This window comes from Scleropages formosus, chromosome 4 (assembly GCF_900964775.1).
Source record: "Scleropages formosus chromosome 4, fSclFor1.1, whole genome shotgun sequence".
Classification (NCBI taxonomy): Eukaryota; Metazoa; Chordata; class Actinopteri; order Osteoglossiformes; family Osteoglossidae; genus Scleropages; species Scleropages formosus.
The window spans coordinates 6360467-6382625 of NC_041809.1; the positions used below are offsets into that span (position 1 = coordinate 6360467).

At 51.5% G+C, this 22159-nt stretch overlaps 3 protein-coding genes across 5 annotated transcripts; 1 reads left to right on the forward strand and 2 right to left on the reverse strand.

Moving 5' to 3' along the window:
- Nucleotides 1-3535: 3535 nt before the first annotated feature.
- rhoua (ras homolog family member Ua) lies at nucleotides 3536-10290 on the reverse strand. Its single transcript, XM_018749317.2, has 3 exons — nucleotides 9638-10290; nucleotides 8572-8630; nucleotides 3536-6013 (listed from the first exon to the last, which is right to left on the reverse strand). The coding sequence occupies exons 1-3, from the start codon at nucleotides 9882-9884 to the stop codon at nucleotides 5561-5563; spliced, it is 759 nt and encodes a 252-aa protein (XP_018604833.2). The 5' UTR covers nucleotides 9885-10290; the 3' UTR covers nucleotides 3536-5560.
- Nucleotides 10291-10378: 88 nt separating this feature from the next.
- On the forward strand, nucleotides 10379-16978 carry pdcd2 (programmed cell death 2). Of its 2 annotated transcripts, none has more exons than XM_029251367.1 (7): nucleotides 10379-11049; nucleotides 11432-11767; nucleotides 13001-13240; nucleotides 13421-13579; nucleotides 13681-13781; nucleotides 16161-16274; nucleotides 16580-16978. In XM_029251367.1, the coding sequence occupies exons 2-7, from the start codon at nucleotides 11452-11454 to the stop codon at nucleotides 16736-16738; spliced, it is 1089 nt and encodes a 362-aa protein (XP_029107200.1). In that variant the 5' UTR covers nucleotides 10379-11049; nucleotides 11432-11451; the 3' UTR covers nucleotides 16739-16978. The 2 variants fall into 2 exon arrangements, with proteins under 2 accessions (XP_029107200.1, XP_018604832.2); XM_018749316.2 differs by having other exon boundaries at nucleotides 11435-11767.
- A 270-nt stretch (nucleotides 16979-17248) lies between these two features.
- Nucleotides 17249-22052, reverse strand: tbp (TATA box binding protein). 2 transcript variants are annotated; one of them, XM_029251368.1, is made up of 8 exons: nucleotides 21887-22050; nucleotides 21063-21236; nucleotides 19700-20073; nucleotides 19365-19452; nucleotides 19044-19135; nucleotides 18792-18959; nucleotides 18173-18267; nucleotides 17249-17938 (listed from the first exon to the last, which is right to left on the reverse strand). In XM_029251368.1, the coding sequence occupies exons 2-8, from the start codon at nucleotides 21114-21116 to the stop codon at nucleotides 17859-17861; spliced, it is 951 nt and encodes a 316-aa protein (XP_029107201.1). In that variant the 5' UTR covers nucleotides 21117-21236; nucleotides 21887-22050; the 3' UTR covers nucleotides 17249-17858. The 2 variants fall into 2 exon arrangements, with proteins under 2 accessions (XP_029107201.1, XP_029107202.1); XM_029251369.1 differs by having other exon boundaries at nucleotides 17859-17938; nucleotides 21780-22052.
- Between the last annotated feature and the right edge of the window lie 107 nt (nucleotides 22053-22159).

Genomic DNA, 22159 nt, shown 5'->3' on the forward strand with positions numbered 1-22159 from the left:
TGAAAAGAGCGCGGTTTAGACCTTTTGATTCCACCGCGGTTACCCACCTGCCTGGCGGTGCTGTCGGATGAAGCATCGGCCGTGTTTAAGGTCCGGCCCTTCAGCCTGCGGTAAGCCGAGTTACTTTCACCCCTGTTTCCTGCAGAAATTGCACAAAGTCGGCCGTCGGTGATTCGATTCCTATTTTCGCTGTGGGAACCTGGAGTCATTATCCCACGGTATCGGTCTAGCAGAAGCGGTAAACATTTCTCAGGAATGGCAGATAACGCTGTGACGCAGCTGTAGGAGTTTTGCTTTATTATGGGCATTGCGCTTACACGCTGACCCACCCCCTATCTGTTGAAAGCGGGGTAGGATTTCAGCCCATCGCTCAGCTTATTCCTTATCCAAACACGACGTGACTCATCCCTCTCGCCGCTGGCTGGGCAGATACTCCCAGCATACAGCGGGTTGATGTTGATGATGGCTCAGTGTGACATCGCCGGGATGTGACGATGAAGGAGCAAGAGACTCGAAGCAGCCTTGGTGCCTGACCGCCATCGGGGTAGCTTGAAATCGTACCCCCGCTAGAGTCAGGAAACGGGTCTTCTGCAGAGAACAAGTTCTCTCGCTTCCCACAAACACTAAGAAAGGCCACAAAACTAGTTTAATGAGAGAGGTTAACAGAGGAAGAGGGTGCGGTGGTGCAGTGGGTTTGACTGGGTCCTGGGGTTCGAGTCCTACTTGGGGTGCCTTGCAATGGACTGGCGTCCCGTCCTGGGTGTGTCCCCTCCAGCCATATACCTTGTGTTGCTGGGTTAGGCTCCAGCTCCCCGTGACCCCGCATGGGACAAGTGGCTTCAGACAGCGTGTGTGTGGATTATCGGAGGTGGCACAACGAATACTGCTGGAGGCTCACAGCTCCTGGGCTGTGGGTTTGAACAAGGTTCAGCCAGTGTAGATTTTGCATATCCCCCTTTAGGGTGTGTCTGTGTATGAGTGAATGAGTGTGATTCCCCTGTGATGGAATGGCGTCCCATCCTTGGTGTACCCTGCCTAATGCCCTATTCTTCCAGGATAGGGTCTGGAGCACCGCGATCCTGCGCTGGAAAAATGAGGGATCGAGAGGTTACCGGGTCCCTTAGAGCTCAGGCAGAACAGTGATGCGGACGCTGGGCCGCAGCACTTTTGACGATGGACCACGACCGAAGATCTCAGACCGGGTGTGGAGGTTTCCGGCTCTGACAGTCGAGCCCCCGACCCCAGCAAGCTCTACATTGACGTGTCACCTTAGGCAGTAGCTCATAGAAGTGAATGAGGACGAAGCCCTCTCCCCCACCCCTACCCTGGTGTATCTGTTAGCCGGGTGCTCAGTGCCAAGAGGCTGGCCTTGGACGCTCGGGCCACGCCGCAGAGCAATCCCACGGCCGGCAGCCTACGGCATAAACCAAACAAAAGGCAGGTTGAGTTTGTGAGCATGCGTGTCTGCAACGGGGTTCTTGCGTGTGCTGGTTACGCGGGTAAAAACGGAGCTGATAAGATACGATAAACCGCAAGAAGTCCCACAGCAGGTATCTAGAGTAAAGAGAGCGGGACTACACACGCGGTGATTTATCGAGACCGACGTGCACTTCGCCGCTTCGACAAGCGTGTCCCTTGCAGCCGTGGAAATGATACAAGGTGCTTCTTTCAGCCGAGGCATTTGGAAAAGATTTAGGCAGCAAACGCACACGCACATACACACAACCTGTTCTGCGGTCTGTCCAACTGCTGTTGCCGTAATGCTCTCAGCCCGATCTGCCAGATCTAATAAAGGCCAGAAGCTGCTCTGACGCATGTTTATAGTTTGGCGCGCACCGCGAGACAAATCATCCGCGCCGTCCGTGTCGGCCGACGCTTTACTTAGACGGCTGTCTCGGGGTTCTGCGGTCACCTGAGAAATGGCGACTCCTCTGTTGCGGCCGCATGGGGCGCATCGGGGTGCAACAAACCGACTAACGGGAAACAGACCGAGAAACAAGTAGACGCAAGGCAACCGCGTCAGGGCCAGCAGGTGGCGTAGTGGTTGGAGCTGTTGCCTTGTGCTTAAAGGACCCAGATTCAAATCCCACCTCCTGTTCCGGAGCCCTCGGACAAGAAAAATCGAAGGGGTCGCGGGGAGCCGGAGCCTAACCCGGCAACACGGGACATAAGGCCGGAGGGGGAGGGGACACACCCAGGACGGGACGCCACTCCGTCGCAAGGCACCCCGAGCGGGACTCGAACCCCACCGGAGAGCAGGACCCAGTCCAACCGGCCGCACCACTGCGCCCCCTGTTCTGGTAAAACTCTGTATAAAAATAAAAATGTGTAAACGATTGCAATTTGTTCTGGAGAAGAGAGTCAGCTGAATAATGGTGAAATGGGCCACTTGGCTCCTTTTTGGGTCATCTAGGTTTTATTTCCTTCAAGCTGTGTTGAGGAAACATCTTTTTCCCCTTATCAGGACCAACCTGGAAGCTGCGCGACTCATACTCCTCAACATCAAAGCAGGAGGGAGCTGTGGATCGAACCCGTTATCTCCTCCTCGCGCGTTTTCTCATCTCGGCACAACGTGCAGCGTTTCCGCCTCACCGTGTCCCCGACTGGCTTCCGAGCTGCCCTCCTCCGACACGCTTCAACATGGAAATGCCGCACGCCCCCCGGGAAGAGGATTCGTCCGCCTCGCTACGTCCCCAGCTCAAATACATCTTGATGTGCGTGGGTGTAATCCGGGGGGCTTATTTGTGCTCTCCGCATCTTCGCCCCCTTTCTGCGTTCGGAAATCGGGAGGCCGGTTCTCACGGTCCAAGGGACGACCGGTCGATGCTTGCCCTCGCCAAACAGATCCGGTGGACTAAACTGCGTAAAAGTGGCCCAAAACTGTCAAGAAGAGATGTCAGCTGGGGAGCAAGAAGGTCTATAGACTCAGAGCTCCAACCACCACAGACCCTTTGGAGTCACGGTGCCGAGAATCCAGTTGTATGACCCTGCATTGCTGCACTCGGTAGGGCTGTAAGTCTTAAAATATGAAGGTCCTTGGTTCGAATCCCACTCCCGCTGCAATATCTATAGTGAAGGTACTTACTCTGAATCGATACCGTAAAGATACCCTGCTGCATAAATGGGTAAATCGCTGTAAAGTCGATTCTCACACTGTACGTCAGCTTGGACAACGGCGTCAGATAAAGGCTTATAATAATTATATCTCCCCCCAAAACCGTCTCACAGCATAAACGTTTTAGTTTGCTTCCGAGTATTCCTTCCCAGAACAGAAATAATGGGAATGTGTTACATAAGAACCCATTAATGGTGAAGTTTATTCTTCCAGATGGTACAGTCTGACTCACTGTATTTAATTAGTGACATCTTTGATGCGTTAAAAATCACAGCAGAAAACAACCAGAAACAAAAGAAGAAAATAAGAGGCAGGTTGGCAAGATGCAAGGGAAATTATGTGACGGTACGCGCGAACCCGACTCGCCGGTGACACCGGGACCCAGCGACACGCACGTACATAGAAGAAGTGAAATTTAAAAAAAAAAAATGATGACAGAGAGAACAAAAGCACCATATGTATAACAAAGGTTTATTTCAGATGTGTAACAAAATACAGTTCTTTGTGTGGGCCTGACCTGCTAAGAAGCTGTTATTTCGATGCCCTCCGATTGCTACAGGTACACATGATACATAAAATGGTCCATTTGCTGGGGTCCGAACGTGACCTCGTGGGTACAGTACTGACAGCATTGGTCTATTGGTCCTGCGGGAGCGGGCACAAGAGATGACACTTTTACCACGTTTCGCTCCGATCTGCCCGCATTCAGCTGAAACCGGTCTTTGAAATATAAAACACGGCCTGGATGAGACACCGGTCCCGTGGCGCGCGCACCCCTCCTCGCGTGAGAAACTCAACGTTTTACCGACGCCCTTCACTTTCGAGGAGCCGTCGTCATCGCCGGCGACTCCGCGCCGAGGCGTCCGAGTCCGGCGTCTCCCGAGCTCACGCGTGACGAGATACCGCGGCACTCGGCGCCACCGAGACGAGTGGGATTTGAAACCATCTGCTCCGGAAAGCTGTCCGGACGCAGCGGGAGGATGCGAGCCCTGAGAGGCAGAGCGCATCGCTGTAGACACGGAAAAGCACCTGAATTCCTGAACCGGATCTCAGCGGAGCTGGAGTGAACCAGGGGTTCGGTCAGCGCCGTTCTCAGAACCACCCCGGGAGGAGCTGCCGGATCTCCGGCGAACTGGCGAACGGCCCTACGGTTGCCTGCCGCGCGCCCAGTCGATAGCCGGATTCTCTCTCCCGATACGCTGACCGATACGTGCGGACGGGGGTTCGACTCGCCTCGGTTATGGGACGGGACAGACGGGACAGGCGCCCGGGCTCCCCGTGCCGCACGACCTTCGTCCAACAGCTGCGGGAAAAAGGCTCACGCTTCGCGCACGTCACCTGTGCTCCGTCTCGATGGCTAATCGATCTCTTCAAGTTGAACGCGCTAATTACGGTGCGCACCCGCACGGTTCGTGCCTCCAGCTCCGCCCCTTCGGAGTGTGCGTCTTTTTAACGGCTCCGAGAGAGCAGACGATACGCAACATTTCGGGCTGTTCAGCAGGCATAGAGAATATGGCGAAAAATACATCTCGCCAAGTCATACATGCAGCAACGTAAGAGTCCGGGAAAGCAGATGGAAGCATTTCTCAGTGTCGACGGCGACCGCTGGGGGCCTCGCCCGAGCTTGAGTTTCCCACCGTCTGGACCGATGAGGGTGTTCTCGGGGAACGGCGGCTCGTTGTTTCCTCACAGGCGGCGGTCTGAAAGGGAGGTTTCGTGAAAACTCGGGAAAAAACCCGTTCGCCCCACGTTCGCGGAGCACGTCTTTCCAGCTTGGCACAACACCCTTGCCCGAGAAATCGAATTCAGCTGGCAGAGCGAGTTCCATCTCGGTGCCAAACGTCGCCGAGGGACGACGTCCCTAGAAGGTCTCGAAACGCAGCGAAGCGTTTCCACGGGAGGCGGGTGACTTCACGGCCGGACGCCGAGAGGACGGGCCTCGGAAACGCTCCCGGCGTGTCGTTTCCGTGGCTCCTCGCCAATACCGTCCACCGAAGGCTCCGGAGTAAGGAGAAAATAGGCACTGCTTGAACAAGAGGAGAGCTGTCAAACGCGGCTAACCCACAATCCATCGCACCGCGAAGACGGGCTCACCGACACTCCGTTGCAAAGAATCTGAGCTGTCTAGCATGTCTCGTTACGCTGCCTTTAAAGAGATCCTCGTGGTCATGCTTACAATAAAACACCGAGGAAGAAGCGTTCGGATTTCAGGTGTGGCACTGCTCTTCTGACGCCGCTCGAACGCGGTGAACTTTGACCTTTCCCGGCGAGCCGAGCAGAACGGCGCCTCCTACTGGTCCGACGGCGAGCTGACCGCGACCTGGCCTCAAGCCGTGGCCAGACCGCCGAGTCCTCGCTCACCTCGTTCGGCTGCAGCTGGGTTCTTTCTGTGGAAGGACAAACGTGTTCTCCACATGGAGCGCCCCTCCCCCGCTCCGGCGTCCCCTATGCCAGACAGCAGTACTTTTTCCACCAGGACTTGGAGAGCTTCTTCATCTTGTCGGGAGTTCTCTTCTTGAGCCGCTGCTGCTGCTGGCTCTCGGCGTGCTGGATCCCGGCGACGATGGCCGTGTCGAACACCTCCTTGAGGTTCTTCTGGGTCAGCGCCGAGCACTCCACGTAGGAGAGCGCCCGAACGTCCTGAGCGCACAGCCGCGCCTCCTCGGGCCCCACGGGTCGCTCCCGGAAGCGGGCGAGCTCGATGAGCACCTTGACGTCCTCGCGGAGGTCCGACTGCGTGCCCACCAGCACGAGAGGCGCCCGCGGGCAGTGCCGCCGGATCTCGGGCACCCACTTCTCCGTCACGTTCTGGAAGGAGGAGGGGCTCACCACGCTGAAGCAGAGCAGGAAGACGTCGGCGTTGGTGTAGCACAGCGGCCGCAGCTTGTCGAACTCATCCTGGGGGAGGGGGAACACGACACATTGATCACACACACACACACAGCTGCTGGGTTTTCTCTCTTCTTCTCTTGGGAGATTTGGAGCGGTCTTGAAATATGGACCATGCAGGGAAGAAGTAGGCCACCAGGTGTACCGACCCCTGGAGAAATCTTAAGCTAAAAATCTAATATAAAAATCTGAGGCTTTAATACACCTTTTCACAGGACAAACCCATCATCGGCAACTGCTTCTCCGACGCCGGGGCCGCGGTGGCCAGGAGCCTATCCCAGAAGCATCGGCCGTCGCGCAAAGTACATCCTGGATGAGGTACCAGCCCATCGCAGAGCAACCGCACACTCTGAAGGTAGTTTAGAGTCACCTTACCCACAATGCATATCTTCGTGCTGCGAGAGGAAACCCACACGAACAACTCCACTCAGACCGAACCAGATTCAAACCCGCATCCAAACCCACAGCCCAGGAGAAGTGAGGCACCCACACTACCCGCTGTGCCACCGTGTACCCGAACCCTAACCCTAACCCAACGGGACAAATGCGTCGCAAAAATGTGCGTGCATTTGATGCCCTTTTAATTTCGACATATAAAATTACCCTGTCGTACAGATGGGTAAATAACTGTAGGTATCCTGACGTTGTAAGTCACTTTGGAGAAAAGCATCAGCTAAACGAATACATGTAGATTAAAACGTAAATTAATAAGCAATCATCACAGAGAATAAGTGACGTGACCACACACGCCCCCCCCCGATCAAAGCATCAAAGCGCTATCCACGGCTGTAAACTCGGTGTTCGGACACCTTGTGATGGAAATCGGCGTGAAAGAGGTTCTTGTTCGGGGCGCAGCGTATCACACGGCAATTCACACACGGGTCACGCTAATGACACGGGACACCGTTACGTAACCGTGACCCAGTTGCGCTTGTGGAAGGAGCGTGCGATGATGAGATGCGGTGCGCGCACACTGTTCGGGGGAAAGGCCCCCGAGGCAGCGCAGTTACGCACGGAGCGTGTCGCGAAGCGGCATCCGGGCGGACGCCTGACCCTCGGGGTCATCCGCCTCTCGCGGGGGCGCCGAAATCGGCCGCGAAGCGGTGGCACGGCACCGGAGGGGACCGCCTCGATCGGCACCTACCCCGCAGGTCTCTGACGCCAGGAACAGCCCTTATCTGCTGTAATATGTCTAAATCCTCCTTTAATCGTCCGGCACGTTATGCAACATCACGGCCGTATCTCGCACGCATCTCCAGCTGCGGCCGTTACACTGGGGGGAAGATAGCGCTGGTATTCCGCGGTAAAGCGGCAATGTTTACAGATGGAACGCTCCCGATCTCTTCCGCTCTCTCCCCGTCACTCCCGGCTCGAACCGCAGACACTTCCAGAAAGGAAAGTTAATCCAGTGTTTCGCCCCCCCTCCCGAGGAACGAGGGTCCCCGGTTCGTCTCGGCGCGGCCGGCATTTTAATTGGAGCCATTAGCGGGCAATTTGGTCCGCGTGCCAGGCGGCCGCAGACGGTGGGGTCACGGCGAACCCGAAAGGCCAAATCGCCGTAATTTCACGGCAACGACGCACCCTCTTCTTCCGTGCCGTTGCACCGCGTCGAAAGAATGCGGGAGCTTCGTGGCCTTTCCTCGGAATCACGTCACACATTAATGGCGGGGGTTGTAAAGTGTAAGGTAAGGCGGCACAGCGGGTAGCACTGGGGCCCGAGACCTCACGGCTCCCGATTTTCCAGCTCGGCGCGTGCGGCGCGTGCATGCGCGTTCTCCCCGTGTTCGCGTGGGTTCCCGCACGCGCCGCGAAGACGCGCGCATCAGCTGGACCGGTGACTCCAAAGTACCCAAAGTGTGCCGTAAAAGGAAACGTGTGTTACCCCGCTCCGCTGCATATCACGGTAAAAAAATCAGTGCGGCGACTTTACTGCAGTGGACCTACTGCTGTAAGTTGTCTTGGACGGAGGTGTCCGCTCATAGCTGATAATATGTTTATTGTGACGTCTTAGCCTCCGCTTTCCCAGTTTTCTATTCTCGCCGTGACCTCAGCTCACGTTCCCGGTCCAAGCGGTTCGGCTGCAGACGCCAGCAGTCCTTGACACATGGACTAAACTTACATCATGCGCACATTTACCACGCGCTCAAAACACCTCGGCCCTCTCCCCTGGCTCCGGTTCTGGGCTTTTCTCAAAGCGGAATGTCCAGAACCCACGAACACCCCCACCCCACCCCTACGCCTCCCGCTCTCTTTCTTTCTACGTCTAGACAGGGTCGTTCCGAACGTTCCTTGGCCCGTCCTTCTGTTTCCCCGCCACCTCTTCTCCTCCGAAAACACGGAGCCCCATCTGCGCCCGAACCTTCGCTCATCTCTCTCCGGGCCTCCATCCTTCCTAACGGTTCGCACGCGCAGCCCCGGAGCTCCCGGGCAAGCGGCGGAGCCCTTCCGCGGAAACGCCGCATTTCCTGCACGGGAGACGATGCTCCCGCCCTCCCGCCGCCTCCTTTCGGATCCACCCGTCGCTCCCGGTTACGGATTTACAGGCTTGTCGGGAGAGTCGGACCCACCTGGCCAGCTGTGTCGCAGAGCTGGAGCTTCACGGGTTTCCCATCAACCGCCACCATGGCTAGATAGAAAAAGAGATGAAAACTAATTAGAACGGGCTGCCCAACCATAAATATTCGTTCCAAGTAGGTCATCCCGTTTGTACGAGTCCCCTCAGCTCCTGCTCCCTGACAAATGCTCCGTTCGCTTGGATGTGACCTCAAATCTGGATCCTCACAAGACAAAGTATTGCGAAGGGGAGAAGAACACTGTTCATTTATATAAGTATATATATAAGGCACGGCACGAGTCAAAAGTTTGAGCACGCATGCTGGAAACCGGCATCCTCGGCAAGGGGCTCATTTCTCACGGGTTCGACCAGGTAACGAGACGCCGTGTCTCCCCAGCTCTTCTGCGGCAGGTCCCGCAGATGTAGGACACTTGCGTCTTGCTTTGCTTTCGGTCCTCTGTCCCCTTTGTCTGGTACGGGTCTCGATCAGGTTGCCCTCCTGAACCCTCTACTTTTCACAGGTGTGTATGTATTTATAGTGGCTACACTGTCCCTAAGGATGTTTGTGTGTTAATCCTTTTTTATGCTTTATGCCTGTTTTTCATTACTTTCATGGGATAGGACACCCAGGAATAATGGGAGAACACATTTGTTTCTAATACACTGGGATGAGCATGCACAGTGTGCGTGTTTGTATATGTATATGATGTATTTGTACTACATTCTACATACATTGTCCTATGTGTTAAATGTGTGTAACAGTCAGGAAACAGCTCTGAGCTATACAGATATACAAACCTATAGACTGTAATGAAAGTTAGAATAATAGCCGCAAATGAAAAGGTGCTCCGGGAAAGTTTGTACCTTGGTACAGCACAGTAATTTAAATACACGCGTGCGGTGCGTGTCGGGAAAACACACCGTGGGACACAAGGCTGCTCCACGAGAGAGTAAACGAAGGTTCTCACACACACACAGCTGGCACCGGAGAGCGCGCACACGGTCCCGACGAGAGAGACACTGCGGGCGGACGCGGGTGCGAGCGCGCTCGTGCTCGGGGCTCGTCACGGCCGCGCTACCTGAGAAGTTGTCGAAGGCCGTGGGCTCGTACTCCGTGGGGTACCCGTTCGTGGTGTAGCTCACGATCAGGCTCGTCTTGCCCACGGCTCCGTCTCCCACGAGCACGCACTTCACCCTGTGCTCTGGAGGAGCGGACGCGGACGCGCGCTTCGCGCTCGCATCCCGGGTCGGGACCCGCCGCGGGGGTACCGGGGGGGCGTCCGACGCCGCCACGGGTTTGTACTCCCCGACACCCTGCGGGGGCATCGCAGCCTGGCAACCTGGCGCCGAACCGCAAGCCTCCGCCGAGTCAATCCATCAACCCACGTGGACCCCGCGCTCCGAGTCCGGCGACGGGAGGGGGGGTTTCATCGGGGTGCTCGCGTGCCAGAGCCCGAGCCCGAGCCCGAGCCCGCCGTGTGTGGCGGGACCCCGGCGCCGGTGCGCGACGCCGCAGATCCGAGAAGAGCAAGAGGGGTCCTGGTGTGAAAGACGCAGAGCAGCAGCTCGCCCTGCAAACCCATGAAAAAAAAAAGCGCAGAGCCGCAGCAGCGCTCTCGCGCGCAGCCCGGGGACTTTCGGCTCCTTGCGGACGAGTCCCTGCGCGCGACACTGTGCGCCGATCGTGTCCCAACAAAGTCCCAGCTGAAAATACCCCCCTGCCCCAGCCTCCTCGCGCTGCCACCCCCCGCCCCCCGCCGGCACCATGACATCATCGCAAACCTGCGATGACATCATTCGGAATGACCAATGGCCACCCCCCAGTGCATAAACGGCGCGCGGCTCCCCCGAGACCCCCCTCTCCCGTAAACGCGACCTCACTTTGGGACACTATGAACCCCTCACGGATTTATACCTCGGGTGCGACTTGTGACACTGATGGCAAAATTATACCAACGACGAATAAATAAACAACAATATGAAAATGAAAAAGAAAACAGTCAAACAGTAAGAGACAATTAATAAAAGACCCTTTTAGCAATCCGGCTTTCAAGTCAACAATATATTCAAGTATAAAACTGCACACGCTGTTCAGCACCGCAATGAGTTTCGGAATAATTGCGGGTTGTGCAGTTGCGCCGCCTGGTGGACAAACGTGTTACAGGCGCAGAGCAAACGGTCCTGGAACCGCCTCAGACATTCAGTCGGTTCTCAGGCTCCCTGCGTTCCAGCACTTAAATTACTGTATTTTCGAAGATACAAACATCGTTCTATTTATTTTCATTTTGCATTTTCTTCTCGGTGATCAGTGTCCTAAAATCTGGCTCTGTTGTGGAGTGGAAGGGAGTTGCGTTTCCTTTTCCAGATATTATTTGGCAGTGAGTAAAACACAGAGCGGTACTGTGGGACCGGAGTAATTCACCTTGTTTTCCACAGTTTTTGGTGGTACAGCTTGTGTTGGTGATCATTAACAAGATCGAGAGAGAAGAAGGTACTTTCATTTCAGCTTTTTGAAAATTACTTTGAATATATTTTGTATTTATCAGCAACATTCTATAAGATTTTCCCAGAATCTCTTCTTTAAACTGAAGCTTTTATTGACTGTAAGTGACTTATAAGTGACCCATGGTTTGGGATTTATTTGGGATATAATAATAATAATAATAATAATAATAATAATAATAATAATTTTTAAAAGCTGGACATATTGCTGTTATTATTAGTAGTAGTAGTATGTTGTTCACGACGACGAAAACTATTTTTAAAGACCCGGAACTAATGTGTGATGCTTTGTTGTACCGAGGACCACATTTAATGACGGACCGCGGAAAACCGTCTGTTTCCTTCCTGTCGGTTTGGTCGTGCGACGGAAGTAGAGAGCGTAAGCAGCACGATGGCGGGGAACGGGCCGGACGGAGCGCAGCGAGCAGGTGGCGTCGTGCTGGGCTTCGCGGAGGAGGCCGAGCCGTGGCGGCTGCGGAGCTCCCAGTTCCCCAGTAAAGCGGGAGGCAGGCCGGCCTGGCTGAGTCAGTGCGCGCTGCCGAGCCCCGCGGAGCTGCGCTGCGACAAGTGCCACGCGCCCTGCGCCCTCCTGCTGCAGGTGTACGCGCCCATCGCGGACCGGGAGCGCGCCTTCCACCGGACCCTTTTCGTGTTCTGCTGCCGGTCGCCCGCGTGCTACTCTCACAACGACAGCCGCTGTTTCAAAGGTGAGCCGCGAGAGCCCCACGCGCTGCTGCTGCTGCTGGTGCGCGAGTCGAGCCAGGTCTCGTGAACTTGGGGATCATGTCATGATGATGTGTACAACAAAGTTTACCTGGGTAAGTTACCACCAGGGTACCATTACCTTACTCTGGTAATTCAGATGTCTCTGCTTTTTACGGATGATCATCATCATTATCATCATTGTCCTTTTGGCACCACCGCATCACATGGATTCCTCCAGCACACTTGGAACGGCTTGGGATGAGGATCGGCACAGGCTCCAGTGTGAGTCCGTGGTTCCCTCACGGAAAAGGATGTCACGAAGGGAGAGTTTTTGCCCCAGGTGGAGGAGTTCAAGTATCTTGGGGTCTTGTTCACGAGTGAGGGAAAAAGGGAGCGTGAGATCGGCCACAGGCTGGGAGCAGCGGTAATGTGGTTGCTGTACCGGTCTGTAGTGGTGAAGGGGGAGCCGAGCCATAAGGCGAAGCTCTCCGTTTACCGGTCGATCCGCGTCCCTACCCTCATTTATGGTCATCAACTCCGGGCGATGACCGAAAGAATAAGATCGCGGATACAAGCGGCCGAAATGAGTTTTCTCCGCAGGGTGCCGGAACTCGCTCTCCGTGACGGGGCGAGGAGTTCGGACATCCGATAAGGATGCCCCCCGGACGCCTCCCTTTGGAGGTATACCGGGCACGGCCAACTGGGACGAGGCCCCAAGGTCAGCCCGGGACCCGCTGGAGGGATTATATCTCACGGTTGGCCTGGGAACGGCTGGGGATACCCCAGGTCGAGCTGGAGGAAGTTGCGGGGGACAGGGGCGGCTGGGCCTCTTTGCTCTCCCTGCTGCCACCGCGACTCTAGTGGGACAAGCGGTCAGGAAAATTGATGGATGGATGTATACTACTGTACTGTGGAGCAGCAGGAGAGTAGGTCGCGATCCAACATCCGTCAGGTGAAACTCACATTGTTAACCAAAACATTGCTTGTTGTCCATGTTACCCTTCCATAGGTGAGCACAGACCACATGGCCTTCTGGTGAACGAATAACCTGCCAGATTAGCTTCTTAGCTCCCGCTTTTATCCACAGCGAACAACAGTATTTGATCATTTCCGCAACAAAGGATCTTACTGTAGTAAGTCAGTGTAAATTCTCTGCTCAGTGATACAACGGCAGTAGAGTGGGACTCGAACCAACAACTTTCTACTGATGCCCCCTTTGGATCTTCTTGTTTCAGTGTTTCGGAGTCAGCTGCCAAGAAGAAATGAGTTCTATTCCTACGACCCGCCACCCGAGGAGGAACCCGTGGAGAGCGACGTGGACGCCGGCGTTCTGCGGTCCGGACTCAAGCTGTGCAGGGTGTGCGGGTGCCTCGGACCCAAGTCCTGCTCCCGCTGCCACAGCGCTACCTACTGCAGCAAAGAGCACCAGACCATGGACTGGAGAGCAGCTCACAAGAACGAATGTGCGGGGAAAGGTGAGGGGTCAGAGTGAATTCCGGAAAGCAGGTGGCATTGCGCTTGGGGACGTGAAATGAGGCGGAAGGTTGCCGGTTCCAGTCCTGCTACTCGCTGTAGCCGTGGGCAGGCAGCTGCGCATCGAGGTGCTTTGTGGCGACACCGCGGTGGAGTTGCAGTCACTTCCATTCTGTGTTTAGAGTCCTCCGGCGCTGGTGGCTTGAATACGTTCCTCTTCCCCGAGTTCGAACTGGTCACCGAACCCGAGGATCTTCCCGATAATGACGATGAGCAAAGCGATGCTCCTGAACAAATGCGCGGAAACCTGAGCTCTGACTGCGGTTCTCTCCAGAATGACGGTAAGAAATATCCGCTAACTGGAATTTAACGGAGATTCCAGACTCCCTCGGGGGCCAAGAGAAGCCGCGTAAAGATGACCGAGAATGGATTTTGTCTGCAGAGTGGGAGGAGAAGGAGCTCGAAGACATGGCCATGCATGAGACCGAGGACAGCAAGGTGTTCCAGAGGTTCAAACGGAGGACGGCGCCGGAGCCGCATCAGGTGAGTCCTCATGGGACCACAGTCCGTCTTTTGACTGTCTCATTTAAAACACTGTGCTTTGTGTGTGTGTGTGTGTGTTGCGGCACTGCCGAGCTCCCTTCTTAATATGTTAATAGAAGCATCATAATGAAAAAAAATTGTCCAGTTGTTGCCCAATTAGACACAGTCTAAATGCAATAAATTTGGACGCTTCTCGTGACTCAGTACATGGGTCCTCGCCCAACGAACACGAACGAGACAGGAAATCCGCCTGTAATTTCTGTCCGTACATCGCTTTTACCGCCAGGTGACGATCCTGGAAAGCTCTGGAAGATCTGTAGGTTTGGTTCTCAGAAAAAAAAGTTGAACTGCCGTCAATATTTATTAATATTTGCCAACGTCGTTCCGTTAACTCTCTGAAATGAACAAAAATATTGTCGTCGCCAACATATTCAATGTTTCACCCCGGTAATGCGCAGCGGTTCTCATAATTATCGATCGTGGACACGCAGCGCTGTGACACGACCCAGGAACGCCGGCAGCGAGATGAAGTAATATGGTCCAACGCTGCTGTTCTTTGCGGGTTCTCTTTACGGACGCCTGTTGTCTCAGTCGGGTACGCAGAGGTCTTGTTTGCACTGCTGCTGATTTTGGATAAGAAGATTCTAGTACGGGCAGTCCCCGGATTACGAACGAGTTCTGTGTCCTCAGTCCGTCTTCGCGTTTCGAGTTTATTATTGTAGGTACAAGTACCGTGTGCAAGCATCGTGAAATTCTTCTCGAACGCTTCTCTGCGGACTATGAACAAAAACAATAGAAATACTGCACAAAACGGTAACGATGACAGTGAGTAATGCTAATAACAATAAGAACAATAAATAACAGCAGACAGCCAGAGAACTCGGGACGTGAGAATGCTTAAAGTGACGGTGTAACGTGCCCGTGTGCTTGGGCGGAGCAGTCCAACTCTAGTTACTAAAGGTGGCACATTGGTGAGTGTTGTATATTCTTACAGCAGAGTGGGGTAAAAGCTGTTCCTGTACCTAGCGGTGCGGGTTCGAATAGACCCGAGCCGCTTTCCAGATGGCAGAAGAGACGAGTGCCCGTGTGGGGTGACTGCGATCTTTCTTGACGCGCATCGTCTTTCCGAGGCGCCGTGTGGCGTAGGTGTCCTGGACTGCCGGTAGCTGCGTGTCTTTGTCGGATTTTGACGCAAGTCGGAACAGTTGGGTATGGAGGATATCTTACGTCAGATGTTTGACTTAGTATATCACATACCTTTCTGTGCATGAAAACATTAAGGAAACACTTTGGATACACTAAAATGTCTTTAATATAACAGTACAGTAATAATAAATGTAATTACAGTATTTACAATAGAGAGACAAAGAGAAATGTTATGAACAGAGGAGGCTGGACCCAAGTGCAGGATCGTTTATTCCGAATCAAAGGAGTAGACGTGTTCTTATGGTCAGGGACAGGTGAATGGTCGATCGACCGATCGGCGAACTGAAGGGAGCGAGGATCCAAAATCGTGGTCAAAGGACAAGGCGGGCGGTCGTTATCAAAGAGACGTGGAACGGGAAATGATGAGAATGTGTGCGGGGGGTTGTCCGCTGTGAGATGCCGCAGCTGGGAAGCGGTTGAGAAGTGTCTTTTATAGGCGAGCGCTCCGATTGAAGCTGCTGGTTGAGGTGCGGGGTGTGGGCGTGGTCATGGTCATGACAGCTACAGTATTTATAATAGTGTGTGTGTGTGCGTGCAAAACATTTAAAAAACTTTGTTTACTTTTCCAGTGTTCGTTTGCGTTCCACCTTTATTTCCACTTTAGTTTCGGTTGTGATTGTTTTCCTTTTCTTGGATGCATCGCCATCACTTTCATCACATTTACGCTTTGGGGGGGGGCGCAGTGGTGCCTTGCAATGGACCGGCGTTGTGTCCTGGGTCTGTCCCCTCCCTCTCCAGCCTTGCGCCATGTTGCAGACGTCTGTGTGCACACCATGGTTAGGAGGGTGAAAACAAAAAAAACTAAAGCCAAATACAGTAACAGGAGACACTTAATGGCAACGTGGTCCAACCGAAAAGAACGAAGTCTGTTCTACCTCTGGCTCATGAGCCGACAAAGCGCAGTACACTCGCAATGTTTTGATGCACATCGTAAGGTAGCGCCTGTTTATTAGAAACCATTGTATATAACTCAGATTTAATAGGCTTAATTATGAAGTTTTTAAGTGTGACAAAATTAACTTTCGCTCAGTAAGGGGGTGGGTCGTAAGTAAGTCGGACGTTCGTAGCCCGGCAACTGCCTCAAGACGTGTATTGTGTGGAAAACAAGAATAGGACAATTTGACTCTGCGTTCATAGATTACAACTGGATTACTGGTGTCTTTCCTATTTCAGGTTCTGCGCTACTGCAGGGGTGGCTCTCCGCTTTGGGTATCGGCAGAACACGTTCCCAGTGCCGACACGATACCGGACTGTGCGTGTGGAGACAAACGGGTCTTTGAGTTCCAGGTGCTCTTCACTGCTTCCACAGTCTTACTGCAATTGTACCCTTGTGCAAAAGGACTTTGTGCAAGGAAACTCATGCAGTCTAAAGACATGCTGTTCAGGTTTAGCCATCATGTGTGAAGGACAGAGAGAGTGTGTTCCACTGATGTGTAGATGAGTGACGCACTGAATAAGGTGTGTGAGCTGTTAACACTACCTACTATCCAGTGCAAGTTGCTTTGAAGAAAAGCATCTAAATGTAAATGTACCACATTTTTCCAAGAGATTAAGGTGCTGCTTTGTTAACACATGTGATGTCTTCTGTCCAGGTTATGCCCCAGCTCCTGAACCACCTGCATGTGGACACTCCTGATGTCAGCATTGACTGGGGGACCCTAGCAGTGTATTCTTGTGAGTACAGCTGTGACCAGGGCAACAGCTACTGGCCTGAGTTTATCTGGAAACAGGACTTCACAGGAGCTCACTGAACACAAAGCAACATAACCAAGTACTATTTACTGTAGAACATCACCATTCTTTTCGGGTTCATACAGAAATACTCCTGAAAAGGAATTAAAGCACATGTGTATGCAAGTACCTAAACACCTGTAAAACATGCACCAGCATCCTAGTTGTTGTATATTTAGATGGTGTATTTCAGATACATGTTTTTCTATTAAAAAAAAAAAAAACAGGTAAAGCCTATCAGTACTTTATTGTACCTTAGTCCAAAATTTACTTTTGTAAATTGTATTTAAATCTAGCCCTGTCTAAACAGTGGCACAATGCAGCATTGTTAAAATTTGAGTTCAGTAAGGGATGGCTCTATTTGATAATTGATAAAAGCCTTTGTATTCTAAATTTTTCATACATTCTGTGGGAAAATGCATTGTTACATTATGCTAGCATCAGAAATAAATGGAACAATTATGTATACAGCACTGAATGACATGCAGTATAAGCTATGTAGTCCAAGGAAAGCATCACCATGAGAAGTGCATTTTTAAGGTGGGTGTTTAGTGGAAGACCAAAATCCAAGATGGCAATTTGAACAGAAAATACTTGTCTGGAAGGAAGTAAACAAATGAATGCTGCAGGACAAAATAGATTTTTCAATTCTAAGTCTGAATTTTAAAATACCTCCTTTTAACACTTTCCCATTAAGCCTTGTGCTACAGTTTTGTACATAGATGTAAGATCTCCATTTACAGTAAATCAAATACAAACCAGTTTGGCAAACAACTAAAGACTAAAAAGCATGAGACTTATACTCTAACTGTACACATAAGACAAAGGGAACAAGATATTTTTTAAAAAAAATCTTACCAAATGAGGAATGTAAAACCTGCGGTGGTTGAATAAAAATTTAAAATGAACACAAATTTTAAAAGGCAAATATTAAAAATTGAAAAGAAATGGAACATGAGAAGCCATTTAAAAGCCAATAAAAGTATGTTCGTCTCCCCGGAAAAGGAGACATTACACAGGTGAACCGTTGAGTAAGGCAACGGTTCACAACTGTACGGGAGCCTCTGAAGTTCACTATCTGGTCAGGACACAACCAGTTCATGGTCAACACAACAGCAGTGGCAGCCTGAGGGCCACCAGTTATGTTGTCTTTCTGAATCCTTTCAAGATTGGATAGATGTTTTCGAAAGCTTCATAGATTTCTGCTCTGACCTTTGCACCTGCAAAAAAAAAAGTGTGTCAGTATACAGACACCCATTAAAACCCACTGTTACATCACTGAAATTTAAATTTCAGTGAACATGCACTTGACAGATCCTTTGGGATGGAAATACTGGATTAAACTATACTAGAAGTAATATCATGCAACAAATACACTGAGCACTGCTTACTCAAACAAGGCCATGAAGACTATTAGTTTCAGACTATTTTTATGGGATTGAGACTAAACTCACCTGTAAGTACAACTTTACCAGACACAAATATTAGAAGCACAATTCTGGGCTTAATCATCCTGTAGATTAATCCTGGGAACAATTCAGGTTCATAGCTACAAAACAGGAAGGGACAAAAAAAGGTTAAGATATCAAATCCTGTAACCTGGAGAAGGGGGAGAAAAAAGTTGAAATTCCACAAATGTAAAGCTTTCATTTAAAGCAAAACTGGAATTTCACAACTCAGAAATGCTGAGGTTGACATAAGAGGGAAATTAACATAAGTGCATTAGTCTTTCTGCTGAATTTTGTAAATATGTTACAATCTGTGTGCTGTTTAATACTGTACAAAATTAATTTAAACATTTAGGCTTTTGCTTTGAACATTTTTCCATTTCAACTTATGACATGAAGAGAGCAAACAAGCAATGTCATTAATAGTTCAAGACCCAAGTACAAACATGTCACAGAGGCTCCTCAAATCCTTTTCTGCTCTGGGCAAGTTCTTGGTTTTGTGCCACTCAAAAGTACTGTAATGCTTTCAAGGTCAACATCCATACCAACATTTTAAGCGGCTTGGTGGAAACCAATTTTGGACATAAAACATCACTCGCTGCATCTCTAGAGGTGTCGGAGGTACCTGCTGAACTGCTGGTGTGTCAGCACCAGCCCTTCCAGGCGGATGGGGAACTTGACATCGCAGCTTCCCACCATGTTCTGAATCTTGAAGTCCAGGAACTTGGCTGGGAATCCCAACTTCTGAACCACTCGTGCATATTTCCTGGCTGCCAGACGAGACTGCTCCTCACTGCAGGGGTGAAAGGACCAGTGCTGCTCGTTCATATATGGTTGCCAGAAGGAAACTGATACAGGGTAGGGGACTAAAACTTACCTCTTAGCTCCTGTGCACACCATCTTCCCAGAACTAAAGATGAGGGCGGTTGTCCTTGGCTCTCGTATTCTCATAATAACGGCAGCAAAACGCTACAACAGAAAGTCACTGGTTACGTTGAGATGTACGTTGCTTTGGAGAAAAGCACCTGCTAAATGAATAAATGTACTTGCTCCATTTATGTAAAGAAAAGGTAATGCAGAACACAGGAAATCCAGTTCTCACTGAAAACCATTCTTTGAGAAGACAAGATATTTTGCATAGTTGTAGAGCTATTTGTAGCATGGCCATGACTAAACACACATAAAAAGCTGATCTTACCTTTGGATTGTACTCGGCATTTCTGGCTCGAAGTGCTATCGTTTTGAGATCCAGTTTACAGCCCAAGTTCACAGTTGACACAATGTTTCTATGAAAACAAAGGTTAAGTGGCATAAACAGCAGCAAAACATGCATCTGTTAATGGTAATAGTTGCTATATACAGTAAGCCTGACCACTTATTTTTACTTTATGCCATCAACATCTTTGCTTCTTTAAAAAGGGGGGAAGACCCAAAAACATACCCCACAGATGGTTGACAATTTATCTAAAGTAAAGTTTTGCAAGACATGTGAAAGGATAACAGTACAGTGGTATGGTGCAGACAAACACTCACTGAAGTTGGGGTACAATCCCAGAGCTCTCAGAGGCAGGCGTAGCAGGAGTGATGGGGGTCATAGGTGTGAGGGGAGTGGTGTACATTGGCGTGTTGCCCGGCAGCGCGGTAGTGGTTGTGACCGTCTGCGAGTGGTACAGCTGAGGGGTCTGTCCGGAAACACCTGGCACCCCCTGTGGCTGCGATGCACCCGCCTGCTGCTGCTGCTGCTGCTGCTGCTGCTGTTGTTGCTGCTGTTGTTGTTGTTGCTGCTGCTGCCGCTGCTGCTCCTCCAGCAGGGACAGGCTGTTGGTGTTTTGCACTGGCTGGGGTGTGAGACCTGTGCCGTATGGCATCATGGGACTGAAGATGGGCATGCCGGGGGTCATGGCACCCTAGGAGAGACCATTTATGATTTTTACATCACAAGTATTATTCAAGTAAAGTGAAAACAAACTTATGCTTTGCCAGTCTACTGCTGGTGCTACTGTATACCTCCCATATCAGGGTTAATTCACATTTATGTTTATTCATTTAGCTGATGCTTTTCTCCAGCACAGTTTAACATTAATCAGCCTACAGTTATTTACCCATTTATACAGCTGGGTAATTTTACCAGAGCAAATTTAGGTTAAGTACCACAGCCTACAACCTTTGGGGCCAAAGGCAGCAGCTCTAACCACTGTTTGTACCAGCTGTTCCATGTTCTTTGATAACTCAGCATTTCATGCCTTGCGGTAACACCACCAGCAGTGTTTTACATTAGTTAAAAAAATAATACATGCATTAGAATCAATAACTGGTTGTCAAGTACAGGGTTGCAGATGTCTAGCCACAGAACATAGGATGTGAGACAAGGCGTGCACACACACACACACACACACACACACACACACACCTCAATAATCGGGCTCACGGATGTCCGATAAAACAAAATAAAGTGAGGAGTGAAAGGATCACTGCCCATGTCTTTAACGCTGTGCGGCATTACTAACAAGCGTTCGATCCCCCACTCCTGCTGGGACATTCTTAAGCAGGGAACTTGCCCAGAATCACAGCAGTGAAGAGTGTGCAGCACTGTCACTGTCCGAACCACTCGCCCCATACGGGACACGGGGAACCGGAGCCTAACCTGGCACACAGCGCGTAAGGCCGGAGGGGGAGGGGACGCACCCAGGACGGGGACGCCAGTCCGTCGCAAGGCACCCCGAGCGGGATTCGAACCCCAAACCCACCGAAGAGCAGGACCAGGACCAACCCGCTGTGCCACCGCACCCCCTTCACAGCACTGTCACTGTGGCGGATTTTTGTTGTATGGGAAACGTTTTCTGGGGGCTGCGGAGTGGGCTTCGCGGACAGGTAGAGGTGCAGGCCGAAGGCTCACCTGAGGAGAGGCCAGGCCCTGGGCGAAGGGAGGCAGGCTGTTGTTCTGCTCCATACTGGCGGAAGGGGGCGACACCACGACGTGATGTCCTGAGAGTCCAAGCGTACGAACTGCAACCGAGCAGCTCGGCTCCGCTCAGCACTGGGGTCCCGTCTGTCGATGGCCGCGATGACGCTTGGTGGGGAGGAAGGGATGGAGAAAGAGATGAGAAAACACACAAACAAATTTGAAATAAATTGCGCACAGTCCATAGAAACTACAAATCAAAAAAACGTGCAACAACAAGTACAGGGCGCGAGCGCCGCGTCTCGAGCCGCCGCCAAAACCTGTCAAAATCAAATGCGTCGCGCGCGCTCAGCCGCGAGAGCTACTTTTCACAGATTAACTCCCTCTTGTTACCGGCGTCTTCGTTCATTTCATCCCCCTCCCCAGTTTATCCGCCAAGCCTCCAACACACCGCTCAACTTTAAATCCTAACAACTGAAGAACCACGAACTCCCCATTCAAAAAAGCCGCGACTAGCTAGCTATGCTAAGCTAAACTAAGCTAAGGCGCGGAATATCGGACAAAACGGGGGGACACTCAGAGGTGTAAAGTTAAACATACACATGCGTTAGGACATTTGGGAGCTGCGAGCTTAAGATGTTTTGAAGCACTGATTTTTTTTTAAATGAAAGTCGTCCTGGGGAGCTCCCTTAGTTGCAGTTTTTTGTTTACCGATGGAAAACGAGCCGTACGGCGTCTCCGACAGCAGCAGCAGGGCCGCCGGGGCTGTTTACACAGAAAGTTCCGCGAATGCAAAAATGAGCGTCTTCCTCCCCTACCTGCTCGAATAGCCCTGTGCGCCGTCCCCACACACACCTATACTTCGACCCTCCACACATGCAATAAATTTATTTCCTAAAAACAACTGCAGGCCCGGCAGCAAGCGCGCTACTTAATAGGAAACCGCTTCTACTTTAAGGGGGGGGGTTGAGGAATAACTTCCGGTGTCACCGGAAACAGACCCGCGTGACAAGAGGCGGTTGTTAGACGTTGAGACCCGTATTGTAGGCACACCCTGATCAAATCATAAACTTAATTGTTGAATTCATGAA